General features: G+C 40.5%; 2 protein-coding genes and 1 long non-coding RNA gene across 4 annotated transcripts in view; 1 reads left to right on the forward strand and 2 right to left on the reverse strand.

Moving 5' to 3' along the window:
* Positions 1–8,761: 8,761 nt before the first annotated feature.
* On the reverse strand, positions 8,762–12,687 carry RPS13 (ribosomal protein S13). The gene is made up of 6 exons (XM_080999926.1): positions 12,577–12,687; positions 11,882–11,930; positions 10,582–10,660; positions 9,856–10,025; positions 9,562–9,662; positions 8,762–8,948 (listed from the first exon to the last, which is right to left on the reverse strand). Exons 1-6 carry the CDS (start codon positions 12,597–12,599, stop codon positions 8,915–8,917), a joined length of 456 nt encoding a protein of 151 aa, XP_080856052.1. The 5' UTR covers positions 12,600–12,687; the 3' UTR covers positions 8,762–8,914.
* Positions 12,688–12,742: 55 nt separating this feature from the next.
* LOC308474090 lies at positions 12,743–15,427 on the forward strand. Its single transcript, XR_013984500.1, has 2 exons — positions 12,743–13,310; positions 14,231–15,427. It is a non-coding gene; the product is annotated as an uncharacterized lncRNA (long non-coding RNA).
* Positions 14,860–27,399, reverse strand: part of PIK3C2A (phosphatidylinositol-4-phosphate 3-kinase catalytic subunit type 2 alpha) — a 48,042-nt gene continuing 35,502 nt past the window's right edge. For both annotated transcript variants that reach the window (XM_080998511.1, XM_080998510.1), the window contains exons 24-33: positions 26,773–26,942; positions 26,211–26,367; positions 25,653–25,762; positions 25,257–25,464; positions 24,218–24,342; positions 22,954–23,071; positions 22,779–22,860; positions 20,754–20,863; positions 20,424–20,549; positions 14,860–18,192 (exon numbers count right to left, since the gene is read on the reverse strand). In XM_080998511.1, coding sequence (XP_080854637.1) covers positions 18,010–18,192; positions 20,424–20,549; positions 20,754–20,863; positions 22,779–22,860; positions 22,954–23,071; positions 24,218–24,342; positions 25,257–25,464; positions 25,653–25,762; positions 26,211–26,367; positions 26,773–26,942 — 1,389 coding nt within the window. In that variant the 3' untranslated portion in view covers positions 14,860–18,009. The remainder of the gene's footprint in view (positions 18,193–20,423; positions 20,550–20,753; positions 20,864–22,778; positions 22,861–22,953; positions 23,072–24,217; positions 24,343–25,256; positions 25,465–25,652; positions 25,763–26,210; positions 26,368–26,772; positions 26,943–27,399) is intronic.

The raw sequence follows: 27,399 nt of genomic DNA on the forward strand, positions 1-27,399 counted from the left end.
CCCAGAGGCTACTTCTGAATAGTTTCCCTATTTATTTTATTTATTGCATTTATATCCCACCTTTTTCTCCAAGGAGCTTTTCTATGCATTTATTGTGAGCTGGGTGTATCTGACTTAATTCCATTCATTTAAACCATTTATAGAGCTCCCTTCATTTAAAAAAGAAATCAGGGCAGTTCACAGTTGCTAACAAAAACATTTCCCTCCCTTCCCTCAAGCAGCAAGCTGTGCTGGATTGAAGTCATTTCTCTGAAGAGAAGGAATCATTCTATTTGCAGAACTGAGGCTGCATGCACACGACATTTTATTTTAGAATCAATGGAGACTTTTTTTCTACATATTCCACACACAACCTAGATCTACTGCATATTGTTTGCCCTTGAAAACCATTTCTTGAGAAATTGGTTTTGTTCCAAAAATAAAAGCTCCTTTCAGACTGAGTCTGCATTACCCCACAGTTTGTCCATTTGAAAGCGGATGAAGGCAGTGGGGAGGATGTAGCCACACCTGCCCAATGACATTGGGTAGGCCTTCTTCATTCACCTGGATTGGGCAAGGAGGTAAAGGTATGGATAACCTAATCAAGGGGAAGGTAGGTAGCAAGTTAGCACACCCACCCTGGTAGACTGCAGGATCTAGAATCAATCTTGATTGAAAGCAGCACTGTGTCACTATGACCACTGTAGTAAATCACCATGTGCGGTAGAATTGGGAGACAATTTGAACAAGTGAAGAAGATTGGCCAGAGCCCATGCAGAGGTTATTAACCTGCAGGGAACAGCATGTTAGGTTCAAAACTGAAAGCTTGTTTCTTCAGTTCCTGAAGCAACAAAACTCACCCATCAAATAAGCAGGCTGACAGGAACTGTGTGCAACAGGTTTTCACTAGATGAAATGCAATTTTCCTCCTTTCTAATGGATTAAAAATCATTTAGTTACCCTGAGATAACACCTCTTAGTATTGTTAAGTGTAAATAAACAAATCATATCCTGAGATAAAAGAATGATGTTTTTAAAAACGCCTTCCTCCCATTTATACATATGGTTAAATGTAAATATATTTCCGATGTAAAAAAATCTGTCCTTCATAGATGGCTGTACTAGGAGCTAGTGAGAGCTGGAGAATCAGACCAGAATAAAATTACTAGTTGGTAATAAATGCCCTGCTTCTATAAGCACTTTGCAGCTTTTCTAAGCTCACTTATTTCCATTGTTAATAATAATTCCACCCCCAAAAAGTAGTAAGATTAAAAGGGAGGGGGGAATCGTAGTGAAAGCGTTTTGTACCGCAGTAATAAAATGGAAGCTGTAAGCGCAACTCTATGTGATCAACAAGCCTGTGATTTGCCACGAGGCTGGAGGAAAGTGGCCCCAAGAACTCTAGAGCATTCAGTGCTGTAAGAACACGCTGCTTCAGGAAATCTGTGGGAGGATATTACTGTGTTTGTAAATGCCTGGCCTTTGTGCTGCTCCCATGGTTTCTTTTAGTTCAACTTTAATTTGCACTCTTTGAAAAGCTCTTTTCAGGACTCATTAATCTAGCCGCCTAGAAAGCTTTTCAGCCACCATATACTACTGCATACCCGGTTTGCCTGACTTTTAGAGCAACCACAAATCTCACCGAAACCAATGGGAGCTGCAGGCACCTCCTGTTTTCCTGACAAAGTGGCAAGAGCCTTAAGTTTGTGTGTAGGAGCTTGGCTCACCGGGGAGTGTGTCATCCTTGATTACCCATGTGCAGCTTTGGCTACCTCCAACACATTTATTACCCGCTCGCTGCCTGTCAAGAGCTGCACTCACGGGCCAGCGCACCAGAGGTCTCTTACCATGCATGTCTTTTATTGGGCTGCTTTTTTCCTAACACCTACCCTTTGCCAAGTATTTATATGTCTAGACCTACTTCCACTTGGATTTTTGGCCTCTGCAGTGGGTCAAACAGTATAAAAGCCATCTCCAATGACTAAGCAGCTCATTAAGGAGCCTCTCACAAAAGATGACGCCCTCTGTTGAGGGAAAGGATGGCAGAGATGTATTGCTCCTGCTGATAAGCTGCTATAGACACCTTCAGCTGAGAGGCATAGTCCTTCCATATGCTGGAATTTTGACCTGGGTGCCAGTTTGAGCGATAGCTGAGGTAATATGCAGCAGGGTTATGGCTCAGTGGAGATATATGTGCTTTGCATGCAAAAGACCCCAGGTCCAGTTCCCCGGATTTCTGGGTAGGCCTGGAAAAGATCCCTGTCTAAAACCTAGAGAGATGATGCTGAACTCAGTGTGCGACTCAGCATAAGGCAGCTTCCTATGTTCTTTCCTATGACTGCACTCGTAGGGCTAAATTCCCACAACCAAACTGACATGAGAAAGGGAGGAGGGTTAACCATTCAATTGCTTCACCAGAAGCATGGCACGCAACTCAAGCAACTCGCAATGCACATGTGAATTAAAATCCAAGCTCCGCCACTGATTCTTTTTAGGAACCAAACTAGCTGTATCTGCTGTCTCAGGTCAAATAGTATATAATACAATTATATACTATGGGAAATTAACATGCATAAAAGGAACTAGGATAATATATACCTGCTGGCTTAAGACGATGGATTCTCCAAAGCCAAACCTCAAGGGCAATGCAGAGATGAAATTATGGCCTGGAAGGATCAAGACTCCAAGCAGATTGGCCTCACCTCCCCATTCTCAGTTTAAGATGTTATCCTTGCTTTAGAGCAGAGTGAGGAATCGGTGGTTATCTGCCTGAACACATGCCTTTATAATGCATGCTGGTACCATTAAGTGTATTTCCTTAATAATGGTGAAGAAGCGATTCTGTAGTTTCAGAGGATCCCAGAAGTAAAGCTGGGCCCCTCAAATTTCAAGCTATCTTGAGGCAGCATCCTCAGCAGCTGAGAATCCATGTTATCCCTTTACCAGTACTGTGCTCCTCTGTCAGTGAAAACAGATGCTACCTTGTGGTGATATCTCTTTAAGAGGCTTGTTGTGTTTTGGAGGGAAACCCTCTGGGAGGTTTATGTAGGAGGGTGAAGCCTCATCTGGACATCAGGTGGGAATTGTGTATGAGCCAGCTAGTGCAGGATAGGATCATTAAGGAGCAAATACTAAACCTAGCTCGTGGTCGTAAAATAAATGAAACAACATTAAACTGAAGAAATTTTATCTGACATCTGTCTTTACCTGTGTGTCTGAGAGAACTACTAAATAGTCACATGTTCAAGAACAAATGTGCATGGTGGCTGAGGTAAAGATTAGCTCTCAGCTTATTACTAAAGGTATTACTGATTACAGCCACTAACCGTCATGAAATACCTCAGCTCTTATTGGGAGTGGGGGGAGCAAAAGTCAAACTGCTCTTTCTTTATGCCCAAAGCACACAGTGGCTGCAGCCAGATGCAACAGAGTTGCTTGAAAAGTGTAGTTTTTCATTAAGGTCTTTGGAGCTTATTGCAGGAGACAGAAGCATCTATCATGTGTGATCGATCTGTTAGGCTTCCTGCCTGATCTGAGTGGAAGTAAAGTGCAACCTCACCTCTTTTTATCTATTAAAGAATCTTTCAGTAAGCTTGGGAGTCTTGAGATGACTAACACATAGTTACAGCCAGTGCAGGATTGATGATTTCTAGAGGTGCGAGTTAAAATATGGAGGGCTAGTGTGATTCAGTGATTAGAGCTGTGATGACAACATGAATTGGGAGAAACAGGTTCAAATTACCACTCAGCTGTGTGAACTTCACAACGTGACCTTGGCCTAGTCCCTATCTCTCTCAGCCTAGTTTACCTCACAGGGTTGTTGTGGTGGGCAGGAGAGAAGAATCATGTATGCTGTTGTGATCTCTTTGGAGTAAGGATGAGATAAAAGTGTCTTGCAGATGGGGGAATAAGGTGGCTTTATATTTTTGTGCTGTTTAGCAGGGCATGAATGGGAGACATGTAATGATCTACAACACTTGTTAATAGGCAAAGCAGCTTGAAGTGCAGCTGCCAAGGATCCTATGCAGCATTTATAATATGGTAGTTAGCCTGGCTTTCTATGTTCATATTTAAAAACAGGCTACTTGTGAGAAATATTATGTTCTCCAGACTGGTGCCCTCCAAATGTTTTGGACTACAAGCACAGTGGCACTGGCTAGGGCTGATGGGAGTTGAAGTCCAAAACATCTGGAGGGCACAGGATTGGGGAAGGTGGTATTTGTTGAAAGTGCAACATCTGGGATCATTCCGTTTGTAACATATGCGGTTAATTCTGTTTTCCGGTTAATTCTGTTTTCCGTGTTAGTCAACTACCCATGGGGAGGTGTTGCTTAGCAACTGGTCAGAGTGACATATCTCTGGTGAGGTGGTGCCTGCTCTGATTGGCTGCATAGGTCTGAGAGGTGGATGTTAAGTTGCACTGTACATTAACTCTGTTCTCAGCAAGACCTGACCTAAGAAGGACAAAACCTCTTTTGCTTCTTTCTCCTCAAGCTGCATACCATTTCTCTCATTAACATGTTTCTCTTTGGACTCCATCTGTGTTATTTAAGTGACTTTGCTAACATTTTTAGACTTTGGACTTAATGGTGTTATGTGGGGCCCCACACTTAACTTCAAAAGGTAGTAAGCCAGCCCTGCTGTATTCCTGTTCATTTTTCTAAGTGGAGCCCTGGGCTATAAGTAGTGCCACTGGGGCTACTTATAGCTCTTCCCTCCCCCTTGTATCTGAAGATCTAAAGATGAAGTGATGTAGTCACTTAATTTCTATCTCACTTTTCCTCAAAGCACCTCACAACAGCTCACTTTTATTCTCACTACAAGCCCACAAGGCTTCCAGAGTAAGGTTTGTGGAAGGGATTTCATCCTGGGCTTCCCTGGACTAAATTCCCTAGCCACTGGCAGTTCAGCCTTGCCACTTGAACCATGTTGGTAGCTCCTTGTGCACAAAACAGGAAATTGTGTGTGTGTGATTAGGCCCCCTGAAAACAGCACCAGTACTAAGTTATAGGGTGCCCTTGTGCAAGATATTCCCAGTGGGCACCCACCAACTAGATAGTGACATGTAAGCTACTTTTCAAAAATTCCAATGGAGTAAAAAACCTGAAATAACTTAAGCCTGCTATTGATTACAAGTTGTTTTCCAGCCTTGTGAGTTGTAAAACACCACCACCACCATAAGCCTTACATTTCACATATTACACTGAACACAAGTAAATCTGTCACTACACATTTTGTGTACTGTACACTTGCTCATTTATTATGCATCTCAACTATGGTTGTACACAGACTGTACATGCATTGAACATTACCGGTGAATAAATGCAGCTCAGCTGTTTGTAGACACAGGTACACACATTGCATATTTGTGGAATGCAATGTGTGTTTTACTACAAAGAATTAAAATGCCTTAGCCAGATCGTGTTTTTAAAAACCTGAAATAAAAATCCTGAAACCAGCATCCCTTGTGAAACACCTGTCCCCAGTTCACCAGAAGATACACCTGCTGTAGCAAGCTTTAGTAGCGTATTATATTAACGCAATCAGAGCAATTCTAAAGATCTGTTCAGCAACAGAGCACAAATAAAACCAGCAGTTCAGATTAGTGGTAAAAGAAAAACCAGCTGCAGGTTTGCCACTGAAGTCGTGTTTTGCCATTTTGAGTTAGCACAAGGACTTTGATCTGGCAAACACACACACACACACACACGCACACACACACACACAAAATGCAGTGCTTTCTGAATACTTTTCTTGGCAGCTTAAGGCGGTAGCATTGGCTGCAGAAGAAAAGCTGATCACATGACTTGCATTCTAAAATGTTGCCAGGCCAGTGTCAACATACAACACTGCTGGGAGCATAGGGACCTCTGCTGATACTTCACAGCAACAGCTGCTTATGGGCTCTGCATAAAAGGGCAGTAATCTTACTTTCCCCCTCCGCCTGGATCACAAGAGATGTTCTGCAGTATTTTCAATTCTTGCGTGTTCAAACATGGAATCAAAAGCTTGACTGTGTTATTGCCATTCGTATTAACTCCAAAAGCTCTTCTCCAAAGTGCAGTATTTTGAGGACTACAGCCAAGACCTAGTAATTTCCGCCCCTCCCACCTCATCTAGAAAGCAGAGTTAACATGAAACATTGGGCTTGATTTAAATGTACAGTATCTCAGGAATCTTGTCCTAGTTTGTAAAATATGAATATTAGAATCCACTCAAAACTAAGTGCCAACAAATTCATTGTGAAAAATTTAAGCACATACTCAACTTTTATACAGAAATCTGTGGTGGTATGTCTGTTATATGTCATTTTCAAGGCGCAAGAAGGTTGAAGAGTTTCCTAAAGTATTGTTATTACATCTCCTTGAAATAAGGCAAGGAAAGGCAACCTCTTTTATAGGATAACATTTACAAGTAGTTCATTCTTCTGGGGGATGAAGCCTAAAACCTGATTTACTATTGGAAATGGATAATGAAGAATTTTCTTCAGTGCAGGCTATTTTAGGAGCAAGATAAATCATATGCTTTTTACACACAAAAGGTCTGAGAATGTATTCCTTCTGGTGCCAGCCAATGTAGAATATACAGTAGTATAAGGCAGCTTCCTGTGTTCCTTAAAATAGCTAATTTGCAAGTTGACAAAGCCTTTTGTGCATCTGCTTATCCACATACTATTTGTTGGTAGTTGTTGAAGTATCAAAGTTAAAAAATGGCATGGTGAATCGATTCACTTCGGGAATAGCTTATTAGACCATCCTCTGTTTATACACTTTCTTTCAGGAATTTCAAGGTGTTATTGGTCCTTCCTCCCATTTTATGCTCCCAACAACCCTATTGGTAAGTTAGGCTGAGTCAGTGGCCTACGGTCAGCTTAGCCAGTGAGCTTCATGGCTGGTCTCCCCAGTCCTATTCAAATTAACCACTGTGTTTGTATTGTAGAAGATCAAAATTTTCCATTCTTTGACAATACTTTTATATTTAACACTGCAGTTCTAGAGTCTACACAGAATAAACTGTGCCTACCCCACTGTGCTTCAGCGGCTCAGACGCCATCAATATGCCACATAAAGCTAACAGAAAGCTTCAGAGGAAAAATCAAATCCCTGCCAGAGGGCTGGATTAGTGTAGTAGGCTCTTATGCTATTGCTTACCTAGAGTAATATTCTTCCCAAACGAATGTCAGATTCTGCTTGTGAATGGAAATTCAAGCATTCTGTTCCTCTGCAGAAAACACTTCAAAAATAGAAAACCAATGCAAACTACCGTATACAGCTTTAACTCCAATAGTGTTTTTATTTCCCCTGGCCCCTCTTGGAGAACTCCAAATGTTTGACACTCTGGAAGCTCTCAGAACCTGCCTGTCTGTTTGGATCCAGTGTTCTTGAAAGATGTTTGTGTAATGTTGGATGCTTTTGCAGTACCATGCGAAAACATTCCCGAACCAGCCAACAGCAGAGGTGCATACGTATCTTTTGTGTGTTGCTTAACTAGGTGTCTTAAATAAAGCTTGTATCATTTGCTGCCTAAGCAAAACGTAACTAGAATGTAATGAAAATAGCTCAGGGAACAGTGATGCTAAAGTGAATGAAGACTTGGTTCCAAATGGTAATACCTCTGGCAATGCATGAGTGATGGGGAATGTTCATTAGTGAACAAAAAACTTGCAAGTGGCTCATGCTGCCTTTAACAATGGGGAAAAGGCGGAGGGGTGGAAGAAAGGGAAGACGGGCATATGCTTGATGTGGCAACAAGTCATACATCTGAATAGGAAACCCCTCATTCAAAGTTGAAAAAGATTTGTGTTGCCCTACAAAATCAAGTCATACAGAATCTATCTGAAGAACACCTTTCAGCCTGAAGTAGCCATTTCCCCCCAACAACTGACATATTTGTTAAAATGGCCTCTTATAAAGGGTGCTTCTTTGAACATACCGAGTCATAGACTTGAAGAGTGGATCGAGTCCAAGCCCCTGCAATGCAGGAATCCTGCCCACAGCTATCCCTGGGTGGGCTTGAACCACCAACTTTCTGGTTAACAGGCAGACGCACTGTGCCACCCGAGGTGCTGTCCTGGTTGTGATTTCCAACAATGCACCAGCAGCTGTGACTTGTTTCCCCTTTAGCCTGCAGTGCCTCCTCCCTCTGCTCCAGAGGGTCCCCCCAACCCCTCTGCAGGTAGATTTAAAGGGTGCATGGAGAGAAAAGGCAAGTTCCATTGCGCAAAGGGAAACCTGTTGCACAAGGGGGACGACACCAATGGATGCCATTCACTGTTAAGACTGGTTATACATCAGTGAAGAAATGATTTATATTCTCATCAGTTTAAGGAAAAGTGCACAACCCTTGGAAATAGGCAACTGCAAGAAGGAAGCCATTATTGGTTGTTTTTACATTCAAGTCTCAAAATTTCATTAATACTCAATTTGCAAATGGAACACTCTCCAATCTAGAATGAAATATAATATACTGTCAACATTTGCATCCTTCAATTATAATCTTATACAGTAGCTGATAGTGAAGTGGAAGTCACTGCTGCTTACCAAAAAACAAGGGCATGGCAGGGAGAACCGCATGGTGCAAATACACCACCACCACCAGACTAGCTATACTGGTGCATTTCCATCATCACCATCTTGCTTCTCTCAGAAAGCGGCAACGATTCACCTGCCAGGAGGTAAGGTAAGCACCTCCACCCCATCCCACAATCTGCTACTGGCTTACAACTCATGTAAATTAATTTGCAGCACAAAAGCAGTTTTACATTAAGAAATCTTTACAAATCTGGTGGAAAAAACAGATTTTTATTCGCATGGTCAAGATAACATCTTATTCTGCCAATTTTAAATAAGACAGCTCTACGGCATCCTTCTCTGAAGAGGCATTGCATGGGACACAAAAAATGACCAATGTGATCCCTCGGTGAATAGAATAGGTCTTACGCCACCAGAGCAGAAGCTGTGGATGATTCACTAGACAGAGGGAGGCAAAAGAGAGATGTCAAGATGTCAACACCCACAAGACTGCATTTAGGAATTTTATGACAATTCCAGCGGCTCACTCAGACATCCAAGGAAGGGCTGAGCCAACACAAAGGAAAAACCTTTCTGGTGGAAACTACGAATGTTTGGAACACAATCATCACAGTGAGCAATCTGCAAATGAAGCAACTGAATGCTTAAAGAACTATGGAGGAAATCTAGCCTAGTATAGCTGTTAACAGGATTAGCACATATTTCTAACAAGTTATTCTATTATAGATGTACTACATATATAGCACCTGTAGGCCAACAGTACTCACTTGGGCTGGAAAGAGCTGACTTCTTTTAAAGAAGCATATCCCAATTGCATTTAATGGCTACATTACCCTTTAAAAAAAACCGAGTCAGCCTATTCTATTGTCACATCAGATGTAACAGAAATTTTAGGTTTAGAACATTATGACAGCAGCTTTCCTTGCACAAGTGCTAACCCCCCCCCCCCACCCATCCAATGTCACAAGGTAGGGAAACTGAAACCTGCTGCCTACTTTTTTTTTCTTCAAGGGAAATTTCTACACCAGGATCAAGAGCAAATTATACTTACTACTTCCAATTAGGTGGGAGTACTCTCTTGGTCTTGTAATAACGAGCAAGCCTATGAATTCTGCTCTCAATCAAAATGAGACGGAATTTGGCATCTTTATCCTAAGGGGGGAAAACCAATTTTCTTATAAATACTGCTTTTTAACAAAAGAAACTAACTAGAAAGGGAAGGGGATGTTCAGTGAAATCTTACATAATGGATTTCCCCAACCTAGAGGCATGATCTTCTGAATTGTTCTTAGAACAACTGCAGGTCCCATTTTATAACCTTGAGGATGGAGTATAGCCAGCTTACCTTCCGGTTCCTCTCAAGATGCTTACGGACAGCCACAGCTTTCTTGATCAAGTGGTAAAGGTCTTCTGGAAGATCAGGGGCAAGTCCTTTGGATTTAAGAATCCTTAGAATTTTGTTGCCTGTCACAAAACGAACTTGGGCAACACCATGGGAGTCCCTGAGGATCACACCTGAAACAGAGAAATAATTACACACTTTTAGAAATACAAGACAACTCAGCTATGATTGGAAATGCTCACTCAACCAAGAAATTATTAGTCAATTATTATTATTATTATTATTAGTCAATACAAGGGAGAACTATTCTGATGGAAATAAAAAATGGTTTCCTACAGTTAGTCACAGAGAGCAACCTGAACGAAACAGTGCTATGCACACTCAGAAATACAGGTACTTGTTGAGTGTATCAATTATAAACTCAACCTAATAGTGACTACACAGCACCTTGAAATTTTAGAAGCAATGGAATTTGAGGGCTGAAACCAAAGAAATCTTTGAAATTTAACGGGCTGAAATATTTATTTAGTAACACACACAAACACACAGTGCTCCAATCCAATGTATTACACATGATTTAAGACTTATATGCTTAACCCAAAACAGAAATGCAGCTATACCATCTGAGCACTCCACTAGCCAAGTCAAGCAACACAACTAGAACTGTAAAAACTCTATGTAGCCAAGAGGAGTAATACCTGCCAAATGTGGTACATTAGCTCAACATACCAATTTGTGAGGGAGTTAGGCCCTTCTTCGCCAACTTGTAGATCTGCTCTTTGACATCATCAGAAGTAAGTTTGAGCCACTGTAATAATTCAATTGTGAGCCAGATTAGTTCACACATAGTTTATGTTGGTAGTATAAACTAACACCCAGAATCAAACTGGGACTACACTAACCATGCAATACATTACATAGCATCAATACAGTTTTAGAAAATGCAACTGTCTAGGAGTCTTTCAAACAATCCTCTCTGCTAAATCTTAATGCATATCCTTGAAGCATTTATTTTCAGAAAACAGTGGTGGGATGCATTGTAACCCCACAGTAGCTGCTATGCTGTTTTATGTTGATTTTTTGTTTTAATTGATAGCTTTTAAATTGTACCTATGTACAAATGTATACCACTTTTGTTCAGGATCACTATAAGAAACTGTAAAGAGATCCAAAAGGACTACTCCAAACTAGTAAAGTGACAAATGTATTTCAGTGTGAACAACTGTAAAGAGGCACATGTGTGTATGGGGGGGGGGGGGGAGAAAGAGTTTCAATATATATGCTCATGGGGTCAGAACCAGCAGAGACTTTCCAGGAAGGAAATATTGTGGTCATAGTAGACAGGTTGATAAAGACAGTAACTGAGTGTGTGGCACCTGTGAAAAAGGCACATACCATGTTAGGGATCATTAGGAAAGGAATTGAAACTAAAACTGCCAGTATCATAATGTCTTTATAGAAATTTGTCTAAGACCATCAATGACTACTAACCATGATGATTTTGCTCCTCCGTCATGGTCAGAGGCAACATGCCTCCGAATACCACTTGCTAAAAACTACAGGAGAGAATGCTCTTTTGTGCTCAGATCCTGCAGGTTTCCCACAGGCTTATAGGTGGCCACTGTGAGAACAAGATACTGACCTGATCCAGCAGGCTCTTCTTATGTTCTTACCTTTCAAACCATTTCCAGTGCCACGCTAAACTGAATGTATACAGTTGCAGCCACAGATAAATTTCAGCGTGCTTCATTAATATAAATATTTGAGAAAGGCTTGCCTATTATTTAACTACCTGTTGAACAGAAGTGTTGCAGCACTTTAGAGAGTACTTCCCTGTACTAAGAGCTTTTAGAAAACAGGACACTTTGACAAATGCATGATAGCATCACTGTTTAGTCTATACACTGTAGGCCAAAATAGTTTTCTACAATGGCAACCCACGTGAATATTATTTGATTGTACACCATAATACATTGGGAACATTTGTTAAGCCAAAGCAGGATCACAAACAACTGAAGATATTACTTACTGTGGGCACACTTCGCCTATAGGGCAAGGCAGACTGGGACAGGCCCTTCCTGTGGGAAAAGAAACCGAAGGAAATGAGTATAAAGTTTTAAACATGCATTTCTGGAAACATGACAGACAAGCAGCTCATTATCTGATACCCAACAGAGTCACCAACCTGCTGCAGCGGCAACCCATAAATGTTATGACCACCCGTGATGCTTCCAAGACCGTGTGCAGTCAAACCAATGGAAAAATAAAAACTCTTGAACTACAACAGCCCCACTATTTTCTGGTTTTATAAAAAGGGAGGGAGGAAAGCTACTCCCCACGACGATTTCATTTTTACTAAATCAAGTCTGAGCCCACGTCTCCATGCGTGGCGGCTTCCCGCGGCCCGACTCCAGAGGCCTCCCCAGGAGAAAGTCGGGAAGCCCAGGGTGAAAACCACCCTGCGTCTCCATTCACAATGAACCCCAAGATCCAGCCCCAGGCTAATGGTCAGCCAGGAGCAGCGAGGCCGAGGCCGGCCATGGACACCCGGGAGACAAGGCGGCTCCTCTCCTCGAGGCCTCCGAGAAAAGGGCCCCGAAGCTACGCGCCGCCGGCCCAGAGCCCGGCCCCACTAGCTCCCCCCGGCCCCAGGATCGCTAGAGAGAGCGCCCTCCTCTCCAGCCCCGGCCCTCGCCTCCTTTCCCCCCTCCGCGGACGACTCACCCAGGAGCGTGCATGCGACCCATGATGGCGGCGGCGGCGGCGAAAAGGAAGAGGAAAGCGAGGCGGCCGTGCTGATCTACCCTTTCCTGCAGTCGGAAGTGACGTAAGCGCGCTCGGCCGCCGCCGCCGCCGCTCTCGGGTTTCCTGTTTTGTTTGGAGACATCCATTTTGCTTCGCTAGATCCATAGAGTTCGCAGCAAGCTAGAGGGGCAGCGCAGCCGGTCTATTTTCACTCGCGGGAAGGGAGCCGGAGGCGCGGGGCGCTCAGTGGCGGGCGTGGCTGGCGGGAAGGGGCTTTTTCAGCGCCAGTGGCCATAAGAGCCTTTGTGGATCCCAACAGGGGTTGACTACACCTCAGTGACGAAAGGCTCCGGTAGAGAACAGCAGGCGCCCCTCCAGATGCCATTCAAATAATGGCATTCAAGTTAAGTGACATAAAGCGTTACAATCGCTGTACATAGAAAGCGCAGTAGCAAAACGAAGAAGAGATTCCTTAATAGCAATCGATACGGTTCTTTACGCACTTCATAGTGATGCGAAATATCAGAAACAGCTGCTGTGACAAATGATACAGTCTCTCTGGTCAGGGGCTTCTTCATAGAGCTCACCAAGGGCGCTTCTTTTTAACCCTCAGAGAGGATCGATCGCTTCGATGCTGTTTTTGCAGGGATGGAGCAACAGGTTCCATAGAAGAACCAGAGTGTCTGAGAGGTCTATTTCTTCATATGGATACTGTGAGCATAGCCTGTCTATATTTCTGATTGAACATTGTTTTCTCCCAAATGTTGATTACAGAGGTGACAGTCAAATAAGGCAGGCACAGAACTTGTTTCCTCAGGTGACATTTTCCCACCCTGTGTATATATATATTATATATATTCTCTGTATAGTATGAAACCGTGTTTTAATAAGAAACTCCACCGCCATCTGAAATATGGAGACAGTAAAACAGAGTAAATGAGTTCCTTGGCTTGACCTGTGCTAGAGCGCTGATGCATAGTGTTGTAATGCAACTACCATGACACCTACAGTATAGTTTCCAGAAGGGACTACCATGCACAGTACTGTATTTGTTTTCATTCAATTGTAAAATTGGAACCCCTAGCTCTATTTGCCCAACACAGGGCTTGAGCCAACGACCAGAAATTAAGAATCTCATGCTCTACTGTGTGTGTATTTTTTCTTTTAAAATAAACTTGCATCTAAAAGCATAGCTGTCAACGTTTTCCCTTTTTAAAAGGGAAATTATAATTATTCCGAATAGAATCCCTCGCAAGAAAAGGGAAAAGTTGACAGCTATGATCTAAAGGTGTTGAGCTCTGGATGTGCTGGGCCATGTCTGTTGTTACAGGAAACAACTGTTTTCTGCAATTACTAATCCATAATATTTAACATGCAAACCATCTACTTGTCCAATCAAGCACTATATTTGACATTACAAAGAGGCAGGTAGGTAGCCGTGTTGGTCTGACGCAGTCGAAATATATATTAAAAAATTGTCCAGTAGCATCTTAGAGACCAACTAAGTTTGTTCTTGGTATAAGCTTTTGTGTGCATGCACACTTCTTCACATACACTGAAACAGAAGTCACCAGACCCTTATATGTACTTTTGACATGAAACTGTTTTTCTTGACTATTTTCCTTTCTTGCAGGAAACAGCTATACTTTTACAACCACCGAAGAAGTAAAAGCAGTGAGTGGAGATGCTATTCAGCAGAAAACAGCACAAAGAAAAAAGGATAGGAAGCCCCTTCCACATTCAATTTCAGCCCAATGGCAGCATGGTTTTAAATAAAATCCCAAGCACTCAAAGAACTGCCATCAGTTTTGCAAACCCAGCCAACATAGTGTGTAAATTGCCGAGAGTATTTGCTTTGTGTGCTGTTGCCACAAAGGTCAGCCAGATAGTGAAATAAAGACAATACAGTAGTAATTTTTAAAATGTGACCAAATGCTGTTCTACATTTTCTGCAGAAAAGGAAAATATAGCAGCTGTGCACTCTTAAGCTGATGAAATTTTAAAGGTGCCCTCAGATTATCTGAGCTGTACAAACACCAACTCCAGAAAATGCAGTGGCTTTGAGTTTTGTACTTCAAACCAGACACAAGTAGTAGCCAAAGATAGAAATTTGCTAATAGCAAACAACAGAGAATTTAGGCTTTGCTAATTGAATGGGTAATAGTAAAATCTATCACAAGGCACCTACATTATTTTTGTAGCTTGTGTTTTTCTACTTCCCTACACACACATACCAGTGTTTGTAGAAAAAGAGGCAATACGTTATTTATTCCAGAATAGTGTTTAATGTAATTGTAGGACAGTTATGGAGTCACATTTAACCCACATATTATGGGTTAGGATACCGATAGAAATACTGTACTGTACATCCTTATTAGCTATCAGTGTAATATAACTGAAGTATTTGGTTCTTACAGATAAATAGACAATTCAAGGCAAACTTCTACATTTGCTCCCAATGCATTTCATTATCTATGAACCTTTGCCATACTTTTTTTTAGTCACAGTATGAGAGTACAAAGCACAGAAGGAAATTAAATTCCTATGGATTGTGAGAATGGTGCTATATTGCCTGAATGGTTTTCCTCCATGTAACATGCATAGGCTACAATCTAAAACAAACAGACTTAAGTCCATTGGTGTAAATGAGCTTAAGCATACATAACTCTGCATTATACTGTGCCCGTAACTCGGCAAATACCAGAAATAAAATTTCTTCAATTTGAAAGCTGCACTGTATAGTATCCTAGAAAGAGCAATCAGGTTTTTAAGGCAACACACTAAGATTTCTGCACCATTTTAATTTTAAAAATAGAGAAATATCAAAGATCTCTTGAGCTTTCATATATATGTGTAGATCATAAAAAAGCAGTAATATTTAAAAAATTCAGTGCAAAGTCATAGCCAGGTTATTTAGTACAGAAAACGTGGAGGTCATTTTTCTTACAGCAAGATGTTTTCCTCAAAAGTACATAGACACAATTTTCTTTCTAGCTGCAGTCCATACATGTTGCATAAGATTTTCTTTGATTAACAATGTATAAAATGCCAGTAAGACCACATTTTAAAAACATGAAAGTGTTAAATGTTAACCCAATTATTCCCTCCTCCCCTTTTGTGTATACCAAACTAAGATAATCGTCTGTTGTGTATCACACCACTATAAATAATTCAAGAGATGCAAAATTAATGTTGTTCCTCTACAGTTCTTAATGGTAAATGAAGAAAAGTTTAAGAATCTACCAACGTGTACTTTATTTTGAAAAGTGGTGAAGGTGGGCAAAGGCACAGGCATGGACAAACACTGGCAAATGCTACCATTAGATAGCATACATATTCTAACCAGCATCCAGCCAAGAGTCTTTTTAATGTTGCGTTTTGTGCTGTAACATACTGTGCTCTAGTAGCAGACTGCAAAAAAGCAGTACATATTGCTTCCAGTAATTTAATGGAACGTTTCACAAAAACAGTAGTCTACTTTCCTGTCTGGTTGTGGTTCTATTGATGAAATGGAATGCATCTCAAAAAGCATCAAGTGAGCAGGAAATACAATCTAGTTAGTTTATATATAGGTTACTATTTACATACTGAACTCAAAGCTAATAAAACCAGGACTTTTTAAACCTCAAGTAGCTTTTGTTAGCCACAATGTAATTTTGACACTGAGAAATATTCCAAGGTTTTATTGTACAATTGGACCACAAATATTTCAGGCAGCAAAATGTTATTCCCATTTCTCCCTTGCACTTTTTAATATTAGGTCCGAAAATGGAGACCTCACTATGCTTTAGGGTAAATAAATTAGATCACATTTTAGTTCAGTTGCCCGGCAAATAAAGATTGTCATTGTCTACTTTATCCTCCTTTATCATTGCATAATTTTGCTTTAAGCTCATTATTACGGACAGTTGAGAGATCAGCTTTATTCAGAAGTATTTGGGCTTTAGCTTTAAATGTATCAGGTGATATCCAACTAGGTCATGCTCAAAGTAGACCCAATAAAATTAATGGACTTAAATTATGAGTCCATTGATTTCACTGGGCATACTCAAAGTATGTTGGATATTGGCCATGGTGTAATTTAAACACTTCCTACATCAGCTTTTTAAAATCTTCGTTTTACCAGTTAGTAATTTTTATTTATAGCAACCTATCCCTAAGTATCACACAAATGTAGAAAACTAGAACACAATTAAAATCAGTGGATTCAGAGTGCAATCCACTAAAAGGTGGTGCAGAGCATCTTCCACGCATTTTAGCAAGTCAGTTTCTACTGGAGTGAATAAGGTGCTTGGATTACTCTTTTAGTGCTCATAGACTGAAAAACTGTTATTGTGCCCAATCACATCACCCAAAGTTTCTAGTGCAACTTATTCTCAACCGGCAGCTGATACTATGCTCTTCTGCTCTTTAAAGTGACCTGGAAACAGAATCCCAAATCCCTACCAAATAATGCATAGCCCATAACATTTACTTTCTGGAAATATATGTGCTATGCAGCAAACCATGGCATAAAATAGCTTCAATGTATATCTTAATGTGGCCGTTTAGCAAGGTATAACTTAAGGGCGCACAAAAATGATCAAAGTCAACTGGATAAGCATTTAACATTTTGGTGCCATCTGAGTTTGACTTAAGGAAGCTGAATAAACTTAAAAGGGGGGAGGAATGTTAAATGAAGTATTTATATAGCAAGCCATGTGAGCAAACATTCATTCTTTTTTTAAAAAAAGCTGGATAAAAAAGTGTTTTAGAAACAATTATCAGAAATGAGGTATAAGAAGCAGCTGAATGACAAAATAAGGCACCATTGTTTATTACTTCCATTACTGGCACTCATTCTGATAATAGCCTCAAAGAGATTTAATGAGTCCAAATGCTCACTAAGGAGCATCTCCAGCTGTCTGTTTAAATCTCCCTTTTGACAGTTTGTGCAGCCACTAACTCTTTTCTGACAAGGAGCAATCTTTTTTTTTTTTTACTTTGATATTTTTTGACATGGTACTGTGTCCGATAACAGCAGCATAAAGCAAGCTTCCAATGTATCAACAGGCAAGCAATTCAAATGTGACTGAATCTAATCTATTTTTTTAATTAAAAAAGAAACACCCCTTAGATTTAATTTGGAACATCTAGTCAAGGTTTATAACTTCATTATCCACAGATATTAAATTTATACAATTCATTTACAGCAATGCTTGGATATTATTACAGTAAAAGCATGAAGCAGAGCTGGTTTTCCAGAAGCCCTGTTTAAACTTTGTGAAGGCTGGTCCAACAGCAATCTGCCAAATTGCCATGTTTTATGTTAAAGTGTGTGAGTTATCTTCAAGTAGGAAAAAGTGACCAAATATGGGTGAAGTTGAGTTTATTCAATTCTGTTCTTATTTTCACCTCTCTCAGCTGCCAGGTTCACAAATATGGTACAGCAGCAAGTCGATACCAGTTGACAGTCTCCTTGTTCAAGTTAAATTCCTTTAAGGAGAGTGTGACACCGCCCAGGAAAAAGTTCTCACGCAGTGATTCAGCGCTGAGTACACTTAGCTGAAGTTCCCTTTGCTTTAGGGTCTCTTTGCTATATCCACTGTATACAAGCTATATAAAAAAAACAACCACACAGTAATTCATAAACAATGAAAGCCAAGACAGTTTATTTACAAAACATCCAGGATTAAGTTACAAAAACTGATGGTGAGTAAGTATAGAATACCCTGTATAGAATACGTCTTTTATTTTCTACTCCTAGGCTTATTACCATTTGCTGGGTGACTGAGGTAACCTTCTGCCTCAATCAGCCATATGGAAGATAGGTATATGGTAAAGGTAACGGTACCCCTGACCGTTAGGTCCAGTTGCGGACGACTCTGGGGTTGCACGCTCATCTCGCTCTATAGGCCAAGGGAGCAGGCGTTTGTCCGCAGACAGCTTCTGGGTCATGTGGCCAGCATGACTAAATCGCTTCTGGTGAACCAGAGCAGTGCACGGAAACACCGTTTACCTTACCATCGGAGTGGTACCTATTTATCTACTTGCACTTTGATGTGCTTTCGAACGGCTAGGTTGGCAGGAGCTGGGACCGAGCAATGGGAGCTCACCCCATTACGGAAATTCGAACCGCCGACCTTCTGATTGGCAAGCCCTAGGCTCTGTGGTTTAGACCACAGCGCCACCCGCTGGTACCCGCCACCAGCTGGTACCTGAACACAAATGTATGTTTTTAAGGTACAGTCATACCTCAGGATGAATACGCTTCAGGTTTAGCATTTTTGGGTTGCACTCCATGGCGACCCGGAAGTAATGGAGCGCGTTACTTTCAGGTTTCATCGCTTGCGCATGCGCAGACGCTAAAAATGACTTCACGCGCATGCGTGAAAGCAGCGAAATGTGACCTGTGCGTGCACGTTACATTCGCTTCAGGATGCAAACAGGGCTCTGGAACGGATCCTGGTGTATTTCTTTTGACCTTCATTCATTTAGAATGGGAATGGTGTTGGGTTGTTGTTTTTTTAAATCCTTTTATTAAATACTGGAATATGCTCACTAATTTATGTTTCAAAACATTCCACTCCCTGAACTAGCACCTACCCTTTGAAGGGCAATAGTTTAATTAGTGATGAAAGTTGGAAAGGGACAATGTCAACATAGTTACATGTCCCTGATTTCCATGCACACACTTCCCATCTGCATCCCCTGGGATTACAACAGCAAGTGTCTGCATTCATTTTAAATCCCCACTCAAAAGATTATCGTCATGTGGGGACATCTGTAATCGTGGGCACACCCTTAGATTAATCCATAAATATATCTGGAATGCTTCATTCAGCTGTGAATATATGGATTTAGATGTCCACCTATACCCACCCACCTATATTAGATGAAAAAATCTTCAATTAGTCATTGACTTATTTGCTCTGCTGTCAAGGATTGTTCACAAATATTCTAACATCTTATCTTAAATGCAGTTGCAGTGGTGTATTTCTAGTGTCTGCCACCCCCTAGGCAGAAGAGATTTGTTGGGGTAGAGGGACAGGAGGGAGAGAGGAAGAGAGACGTACAAGGATCACCAGATTGCCTGCACAAGCCCTTTGTAACCTTTTGGGTATCTACTCAGAAGTAAATACCAGTGAACCAAATTGAGCTTACCCACTCCCCCAAGTGTGTACAGTTTAAGACCTCAGTGATTTGATCTACTGAAAACAGGCTTGTAAAAATAAGCTTTAAAAATGGACTTGCAAAGTTCCTTCCCTACCTTCACCCCCAATTTCATATTCCATTGTTTTAACTGTAACATTCAGAAGACTGAGAATAATTTTTTTTAAAGAGGCAGATTTTCAGGAAAAATCCTGGCACTGGATTCTTGCTTGAAGAAAATATTTTAGAAGAGGCTCTCCTCTCCCACTCCGAATTCATAAACAGGGATACAGTGCTTTCAAGGATAAAGCTAACCTCCCAATTTTTGAAATCATTCCCTGTTATTGGAGAGTGGCACCATGGTTAACTGGGATGTGAGAGAAAAGCATTCTCTGTGATCCACACCGAGCACCCTGAAAAGGTGGTAGACTTCTCTTAACAGCTTAAGGCATATTGGGATGTAAAAGCAATTGGAAAATTGTACAGCCAGACATATATACATATTCTGGCCCTAAGCTGTTTCATACAGCATGTGTTATGGCAGCTGCAGGATAGATGTGATTTAGAGTATGTTTCTTACTCCCATTGGGGCAATTCAATGGGGGCCCACTGATGTGTTCCATCAGTTATAGCTATGTAACATGGATTTGCTTTGAAAGGCCACCGAATATTATACATAGCTTATTTCAGCTTACCATTTCATTGAATGTTGGATTTCTTGTTTTCCGTGATATCTTGGTTTTCCGTTTAGAGGTTTTATGTATGTCCGGAAGCAGGTATGTTTTCACATATGGATTTGGGTCTGTGCCATCATCAGTCACCTGAGAATGAGAGCACATCTCTGGTGTAAGAAACAACCATCAACCATACTGAAATAAAGTAAGACACTGGCGTTGCTGTTTAAATAACACAGGGATTTTTATCATAGGGATCATACCCTGAGAAATAACTATTGGTAAGAGCAAACTACTTGTCACCAAAATCTACTATGAACTATCATATGCATTTTCCAGTTTTGTACATACCAGATCCTTAATGTGCATCACCATGATAAACAGAGTGCTGTTTCTATAGGAGATAGATAGTTTAACTTCTCCTCCTACTTTGCCCGAGGTAGGACTTGAAGGGCTCACATCTTAAAAAAAGAAAAGGCAGAATGATATTTCCCTCTACAATCCATAGTCAGAACGTTCTCTAACCTGTGCACTTGTCATTCCCTTTTCCCACAGAGGGAAAATCATTCCCTGCTATCAGAGAGTGGCACCATGGGTAACTGGGATGTGAGAGAAAAGCACTCTCTGTGATCAGTACCGGTCATCCTGAAAAGGCCAGTTTATGGAGTTCTGACTACTTGAAATGACAACATGTAATACAGTGGTGCCCCGCAAGACGAATGCCTCGCAAGACGAAAAACTCGCTAGACGAAAGAGTTTTCCGTTTTTTGAGTCGTTCCGCAAGACGAATTTCCCTATGGGCTTGCTTCGCAAGACGAAACGTCTTGCGAGTTTGTTTCCTTTTTCTTAAAGCCGCTAAGCCGTTAATAGCTGCTAAGCCGCTAAGCCGTTAATAGCCGCTAAGCCGCTAAGCCGCTAATAGCCGCTAAGCCGCTAATAGCCGTGCTTCGCAAGACGAAAAAACCACAAGACGAAGAGACTCGCGGAACGGATTAATTTTGTCTTGCGAGGCACCACTGTATCACATTACTATTGAAGGAATGGGTTTCCCAAACCAAAAACTGACTGTGAAGGCAGTTTAAAACAGGCACCAAAATCCCTATTTTTCCTTAGCTAAAATCCATTAACGAGCTCTGAGTCAATGTATAAACAAAAACCCGGTTGTATAAACAAGTGCTCAGAGCCCTCTCCTTTATCAGTTCATGACGGCAAGGATGACCTTGGTTGTTCCAGTAGAACAGGGATGACACGTCTAGGTCTTATCTTACGTCCTGACCACACTGACGCACAGACCTAGTCTGGGAACAGCGCCAGAGTGTGTTCTTGGAGTTGGTGACCTCTTGCTCCAAGATAAGGGTAGGAACAGGAATACCCTTTTATGGTCAGAAGTACAGGAAGGAAAACCCTTTTATTGTTAAGAATACCGGAGCAGGAACACATGTAATGTCAACCTGCGTGTATAGGCTGACGTGGTTGGATTCCTGGGGAAGGGGGAGAGGGTGCCTGGAGGATATATATACTGCATGAAATTTCTCATTTCTTTGGACTTGCTGTGGACTGACCACGCGAGTGCCTTTCTGCTGTTCTGGAGAGCAGAAATAAAGAACTCTTTCTCTGAACCAACCCTCGGTGTCATCTGACTTCCTCCCTCCCTCCTGGGAGCAATGCAGAGCCCACCAATCGGTAAAGTCTAATAAGGCTACACTATCAGAGATGAATCCAACAAACTGTTATTGAGGAGATAGTGACAAAATAGAGTGAACTGCACAAAGCCCACTGGGAAAATCACACACACTTTATTAGATAACAAATTCACCTCCTCTCCATCAAAAACTTTCACTACTTTATACCAATATGTTTGTGGTTTGACAATTTCCCACAGAGCTTAAATTACAGATGAGTGTAGAAGGGAGACATTTATTCATGGGTGGACTTCTTTGGCAAAATGAGAAATGTGACATTTGTTGAAATATAGTCTATTTGCTGGTTCTTCTATTCAATATAAAATAAGAAGCAAAAAAAAAGGGGAGGGGAGAAGAAAACCTGCACACAAAATCATTGAACTTGTATTTTAAAATAGAAAAAGAAACCCTCAAATGTAAATGTTTTGAGATACATTCTCTTTCAAGGACACTTTAAACAGGTAAATATTTTTATTCACACTCAAGTTATTTTGAATTATTGGTTTGTATGCTAGGAAAAACCGGAGGGGGGGGGAGGAATGACTGAAATGTTCAATAACTAGTTCAATACATATGTACTCCTGTCTTTATGATTTCCCTTTTTGTGCTTGATAGAATGTAACTACAAGAAATATTTTCACTTTTCAGGACACGATCCAAGTTGCCTTTTCTTCTTTAAAAGTGATATTCTTACCTGTACACTTGGCTATTCCATCTATTCCTTCAGCTTTTTCATCACGAAGTATGGGATGGAAGAATGTATAAACAAGATCACACTAGATGTGGAAAGACAAAATGTTATTATGAGGTGACTGTACCCAACATAAAGGAATTAAAACAATGATGTTTATATTACTTTGTAGAACTACCTCCGAAACATCTGCAGATGCATTCATTAAACTTTGTATGTAGCTGTTCAGTTCCACCTTCCTTTTGGCTGCTACATCCTTTATGTGTGTTCTTCCTAAAACCATCTTACTAGGAAAGCTGCAATATAGATACAATGAACACAACATTAATAACAAGAGTAAGTAGCAACAATCAGTATTTAATTTTTGCTGAAGTAAACAATCAAATACTTCCAAGACTGTAAGACAAGATACTAGTATAATCTATGAGTTGGTCCAAAAGCTTGGGCAATCTTACAATAGAACAGAAGGAACACTGCAAATTATACTGTTGTCAGCTGTCCAGTATTTGTTACTATATCAAGAGTACTCCAAGTATAAGGTAACATGGCAACACACATGCTCCAAGGAAATATTTTCCACCCTTCTGTCCCCTCTCCCTTTTCTAAAATCACTGAAAGCAAATACTCAAGCATCATCAACTGTTATAGTCCCTTTCAGAAATGAAATGACAAATACAGAAAATAAATTCTCATGTGTCTGCATTACTCAAGAGAACTGAGCAACAATTAATAGCTATTACTAGGCAAAGTTCTGTGTGTGACATCTATGTCATATTCAGAGCAGACCTGCTGAAATAAATGGTGGATGACCAGCACTGCATGTTACCCTTAGTATGTTACTATAACATCCTTTGAGTCATTCTGACACACCATATCCTTAAGAATGGCAGAAAACTGTATACCAGTCTGTGACCCAGGCAGAATTTTAGACCAATTTAAAATGATATTCTTTTCTCAATTAAAAAATGAGTCGTGAAATACAGTTTGTTTCAGGGAGAAGCTACTACTACTTTTACAAAAAGTAAAAAGCTCAACAGCACTTAAGGAGATACTGAAATAAATGAAAGCTTTAGGGCTATGGAACTACAGTGACTGTTCTGTATCCTCCTTTGATACTTTCCTTCAGAGCCAGTTACAACAAAGTGTTGTATACTCACAGCCTAGCTCCTGGAATTTAAGAGTACTGCATACATGGGGAAATGTATTTCATAAAAGGTTAACTTTCACACTTCACTTGTGTATAATCCCAGGAAGTGAGCCTCAGTTCACAGGAAAGGCTATGGCTGATGGGCATAGCATGGCATAGCATAGATATTACACATTGAACTATTGCTATGTCCACTTTTTAATGTTACTGAGAAAATTTAATTGTTGCAAAACATGAAAGCTCAGTGGATTTCAAATTACTTTGTTTATATTTAGTTGAGTTTTTAGGAACCTACCCTGGTAACTTCCAAAGAGGAAATAGGATGCCAAGCTTGTTGTGGAATTCCTGGAATTCATCAAATGTCCGAAAAATGAACGTGGGTTCATTTTGCCCCTCTCTTAAAACCCTGACAACATAGATCTGCCAAATCAGAAAGGAACACACTTTAATAACTTTTAAAAACACACACACATAAATTCTTTATTTTATCTATTTCCCATCATCCAACAAAAGAAAGCAAAGACAGAATGTCATTGTGTCAAGCATGTAAACACACAAAAAGAACAATAATAATTTCAGTACCAGGTGTTGCAAGTGTGTATACAGGTTTCTTCCTCAGAATTATAGGTCCTCAAAGCTCTTACACAAGAGGGCAGGAAAGCGGAGTTTCATTAATGAGAAAAGCAGCAGTGACAGGCTGCAAGCTATTTTCAAGGTTACATTGGTTTTATGTTTGCTGTGATAGGGTGTGTGCGCACACTATGTATATGAACAGGAAGCCAAAAAAGCAGAGCAGGCCCACCCAACATTTACAGAATTCATTTTCTACTGTATGACACTATCCTGGAAATATGCTTCCCTTGTAATGTTAGATTGTGGAATTAAAGCTTGGCACTTAGATTTGTGGACAATGCAATTCAGACTGATCATAACCTGGGATCCTGAGCTGTTGAAATAGTATTGCTAAGCTGTTATATAAACACTGAATGATGGCAGACAGGAACTGGCCATGGCTTCCTGATCTGCAGAAGCATGCAAGGCAAAAGAACACACACACATTCAGGATTTCAGAGTCTATCCCGTTATGGAATGAAGGGAGCTTCTCCATGGCCAACTGCCTCTCTGGCTGGAACCCTTCTTAATAAAGTAACAAACTACTTCTTTCACCCCACAGTTAAATGTCTTGATGAACCTGATGTCAAGTTCCAAGATAATACATAGGCAATATTTGTGGAGAAGCAACAGCTTCAGGACTTTGCATGTTGCACCAATAATAAAATGAAAAATGGCAAAACCTGGAAATCTTAAGACACAGTATGGATCCACATACTTACATAATATTTATCTGGGTTGTATCGCTTATGGTATGTAAAGACAGACACTTCTTTGATACGACCATCTTGTTTAAGCGAGTATGTTTTGGGAGAAAAAGAGAGGATGGGCTCATCATTGGAAGGCAGGCCTGAAAAACGCAGCTGAGCAAGGTTGTGAATGAAAAAATTGAACTTTGTGGCAACACTTCCCAAACTTGATTCAATCAACCTAAAAAACAACAAAGTGGGGAGGAATCAGATCATGTTCATTGCCTTTGAGATGTACAGTACATTTGCTTAATTGGAGTAAAAAGGAAAACTATTTTCACAGATCACAGAATTGATCACACCTACTTTATTAAAACTGATGAACATGCATAAATAAGGTTTTTGTAAAAAGAAAAGAAAAAGTGGTACCTTGTAAAGAAAATTGTAGCTTCAGCATCTGTAGTTTGGGGTTGAAGAGCATCCTGGACATATTTCAAGTCTTGAACTCCAGTAAGTTCTGGTAATCCAGAAGAGAGCATCTATAGAGTGAACAGATATGTTTTAAAAATGTAGAAGATCAAATATTCACTGGTACAGCCAAACCAAACCAAACCAAACCAAACCAAACCAAACCAAACCAAACCAAACCAGTACTATATTTTAAAATAGCATTTCCAGATTTTATTACTGCAGTCATTATGACATAAATTTAATCTGCAGTTTCCTGCACTTAACACTACGTAGCTGTCTTTAAGCACAAGAACCATTCACCTGAAAACATCCAAGGGTTACAAGCCCACTTGCACAACTGACTTCCCCTCCCAGAAACAGAACTTCCCCATCCTCTCCTCTCTGCTTCAGCATCCTGCACCCCCTTTTCCAAAATATGCTCTGAAGATTGAGGGACAGTCTGGAACAGAGGTTGCAGGAGGAGAGGAAGCCTCTTGCCTTATTTGGTGAAACCTCCTACAATACAAAAACTATTACCAGTGATAGGAGGTTAAGAAAAAGGTTGGCTCGTTTCCTTATCAAGTTATAAGCCTGGCAGCAGAGATCTACGAACAACTGGAAACGGATGGTAGGTTTTTCACCACCGTTGATGACGTAGGCCATATCTGATGTCAGCACAAAAGGAGCCCGATCCCTTTAGAAAGAAGAGATAAATTAAATACAGATTTTTAAGTACTGAAATTTCATTTTCTAAACTTCTAACGTGAGGGAATTTCACAGGAACTCTGCAAATTGTGCAAAATGGAGAAGGAAGCAACTGCTGTAAGCAAATGGTTCAGAGTGTATCAGTGGCCCACAGCCCGCTTCCCTTCTTTGTATATTTTCATAGGTCGAAATAAGATCAATGTAGCTCTATTTATCAGATGCAGAGTCTGTATGGCAATCATACACTGTCATATTTAACATTATTTTGGAAGAAAAGTTACAGCTAACAGAGCATACTGCCACAGAAAGCTATCGATCTTTTCAAGACCATTCATTACTATAGCTGTAAAGTTAGCTGTATAGTGAAGCCTCAAATTTTACTTTGAAATCATACCTCTTAAAGCTCCCAAACATCTGTGCATGGCCCAAAAACTTTCCAAAATCAATATGGAATGTATGTCCTGTACTTCGAAGCATGATGTTGTCATTGTGACGGTCACAGATACCTAGGACATAGGTGGCCACGCAACACCCAGCACAAGAATATATGAAGTTTTCAGAAGCCTAGTATAAGGAAAAATAAATGTTAAGTTAGATTCAATCTAATTTACTACTAATTTACTACTTGGAGAATACTACTGTGGTTTATCATACATAAGTCAAGTGTGGTAGCAGAACTGCCAATCACTCAAATAGAACATAATTAGGGACTTTTAAGGATTGTATTAAGTTTTGCTTAATTTTTGAGAAGTTAATAGGGTAATATGATCAACTGGAAAAGAGTAAGCACCATCTTGTGCCAGGTGTTGCAAGTAGGTTTTAGCGGTGTTAAGAAGAGTTAGGGGAGAGAAAACCTGAAGAGTTAAAAACGTATTAAGGCACACAGTAAAATGGCTTCTACAAATTAATAGGAAACATGCGCAATTAGGAAGTGTAACGAAAAAATTGCACTAAAATTAGAATAAAAAGTATCAAAGTAATATAGTAATAAAGTTACTGTAGATCTTCCTTTTCTTTCTAA

The sequence above is a fragment of the Podarcis pityusensis genome (assembly GCF_964106645.2).
Source record: "Podarcis pityusensis genome assembly, chromosome: 1".
Taxonomy (NCBI): Eukaryota; Metazoa; Chordata; class Lepidosauria; order Squamata; family Lacertidae; genus Podarcis; species Podarcis pityusensis.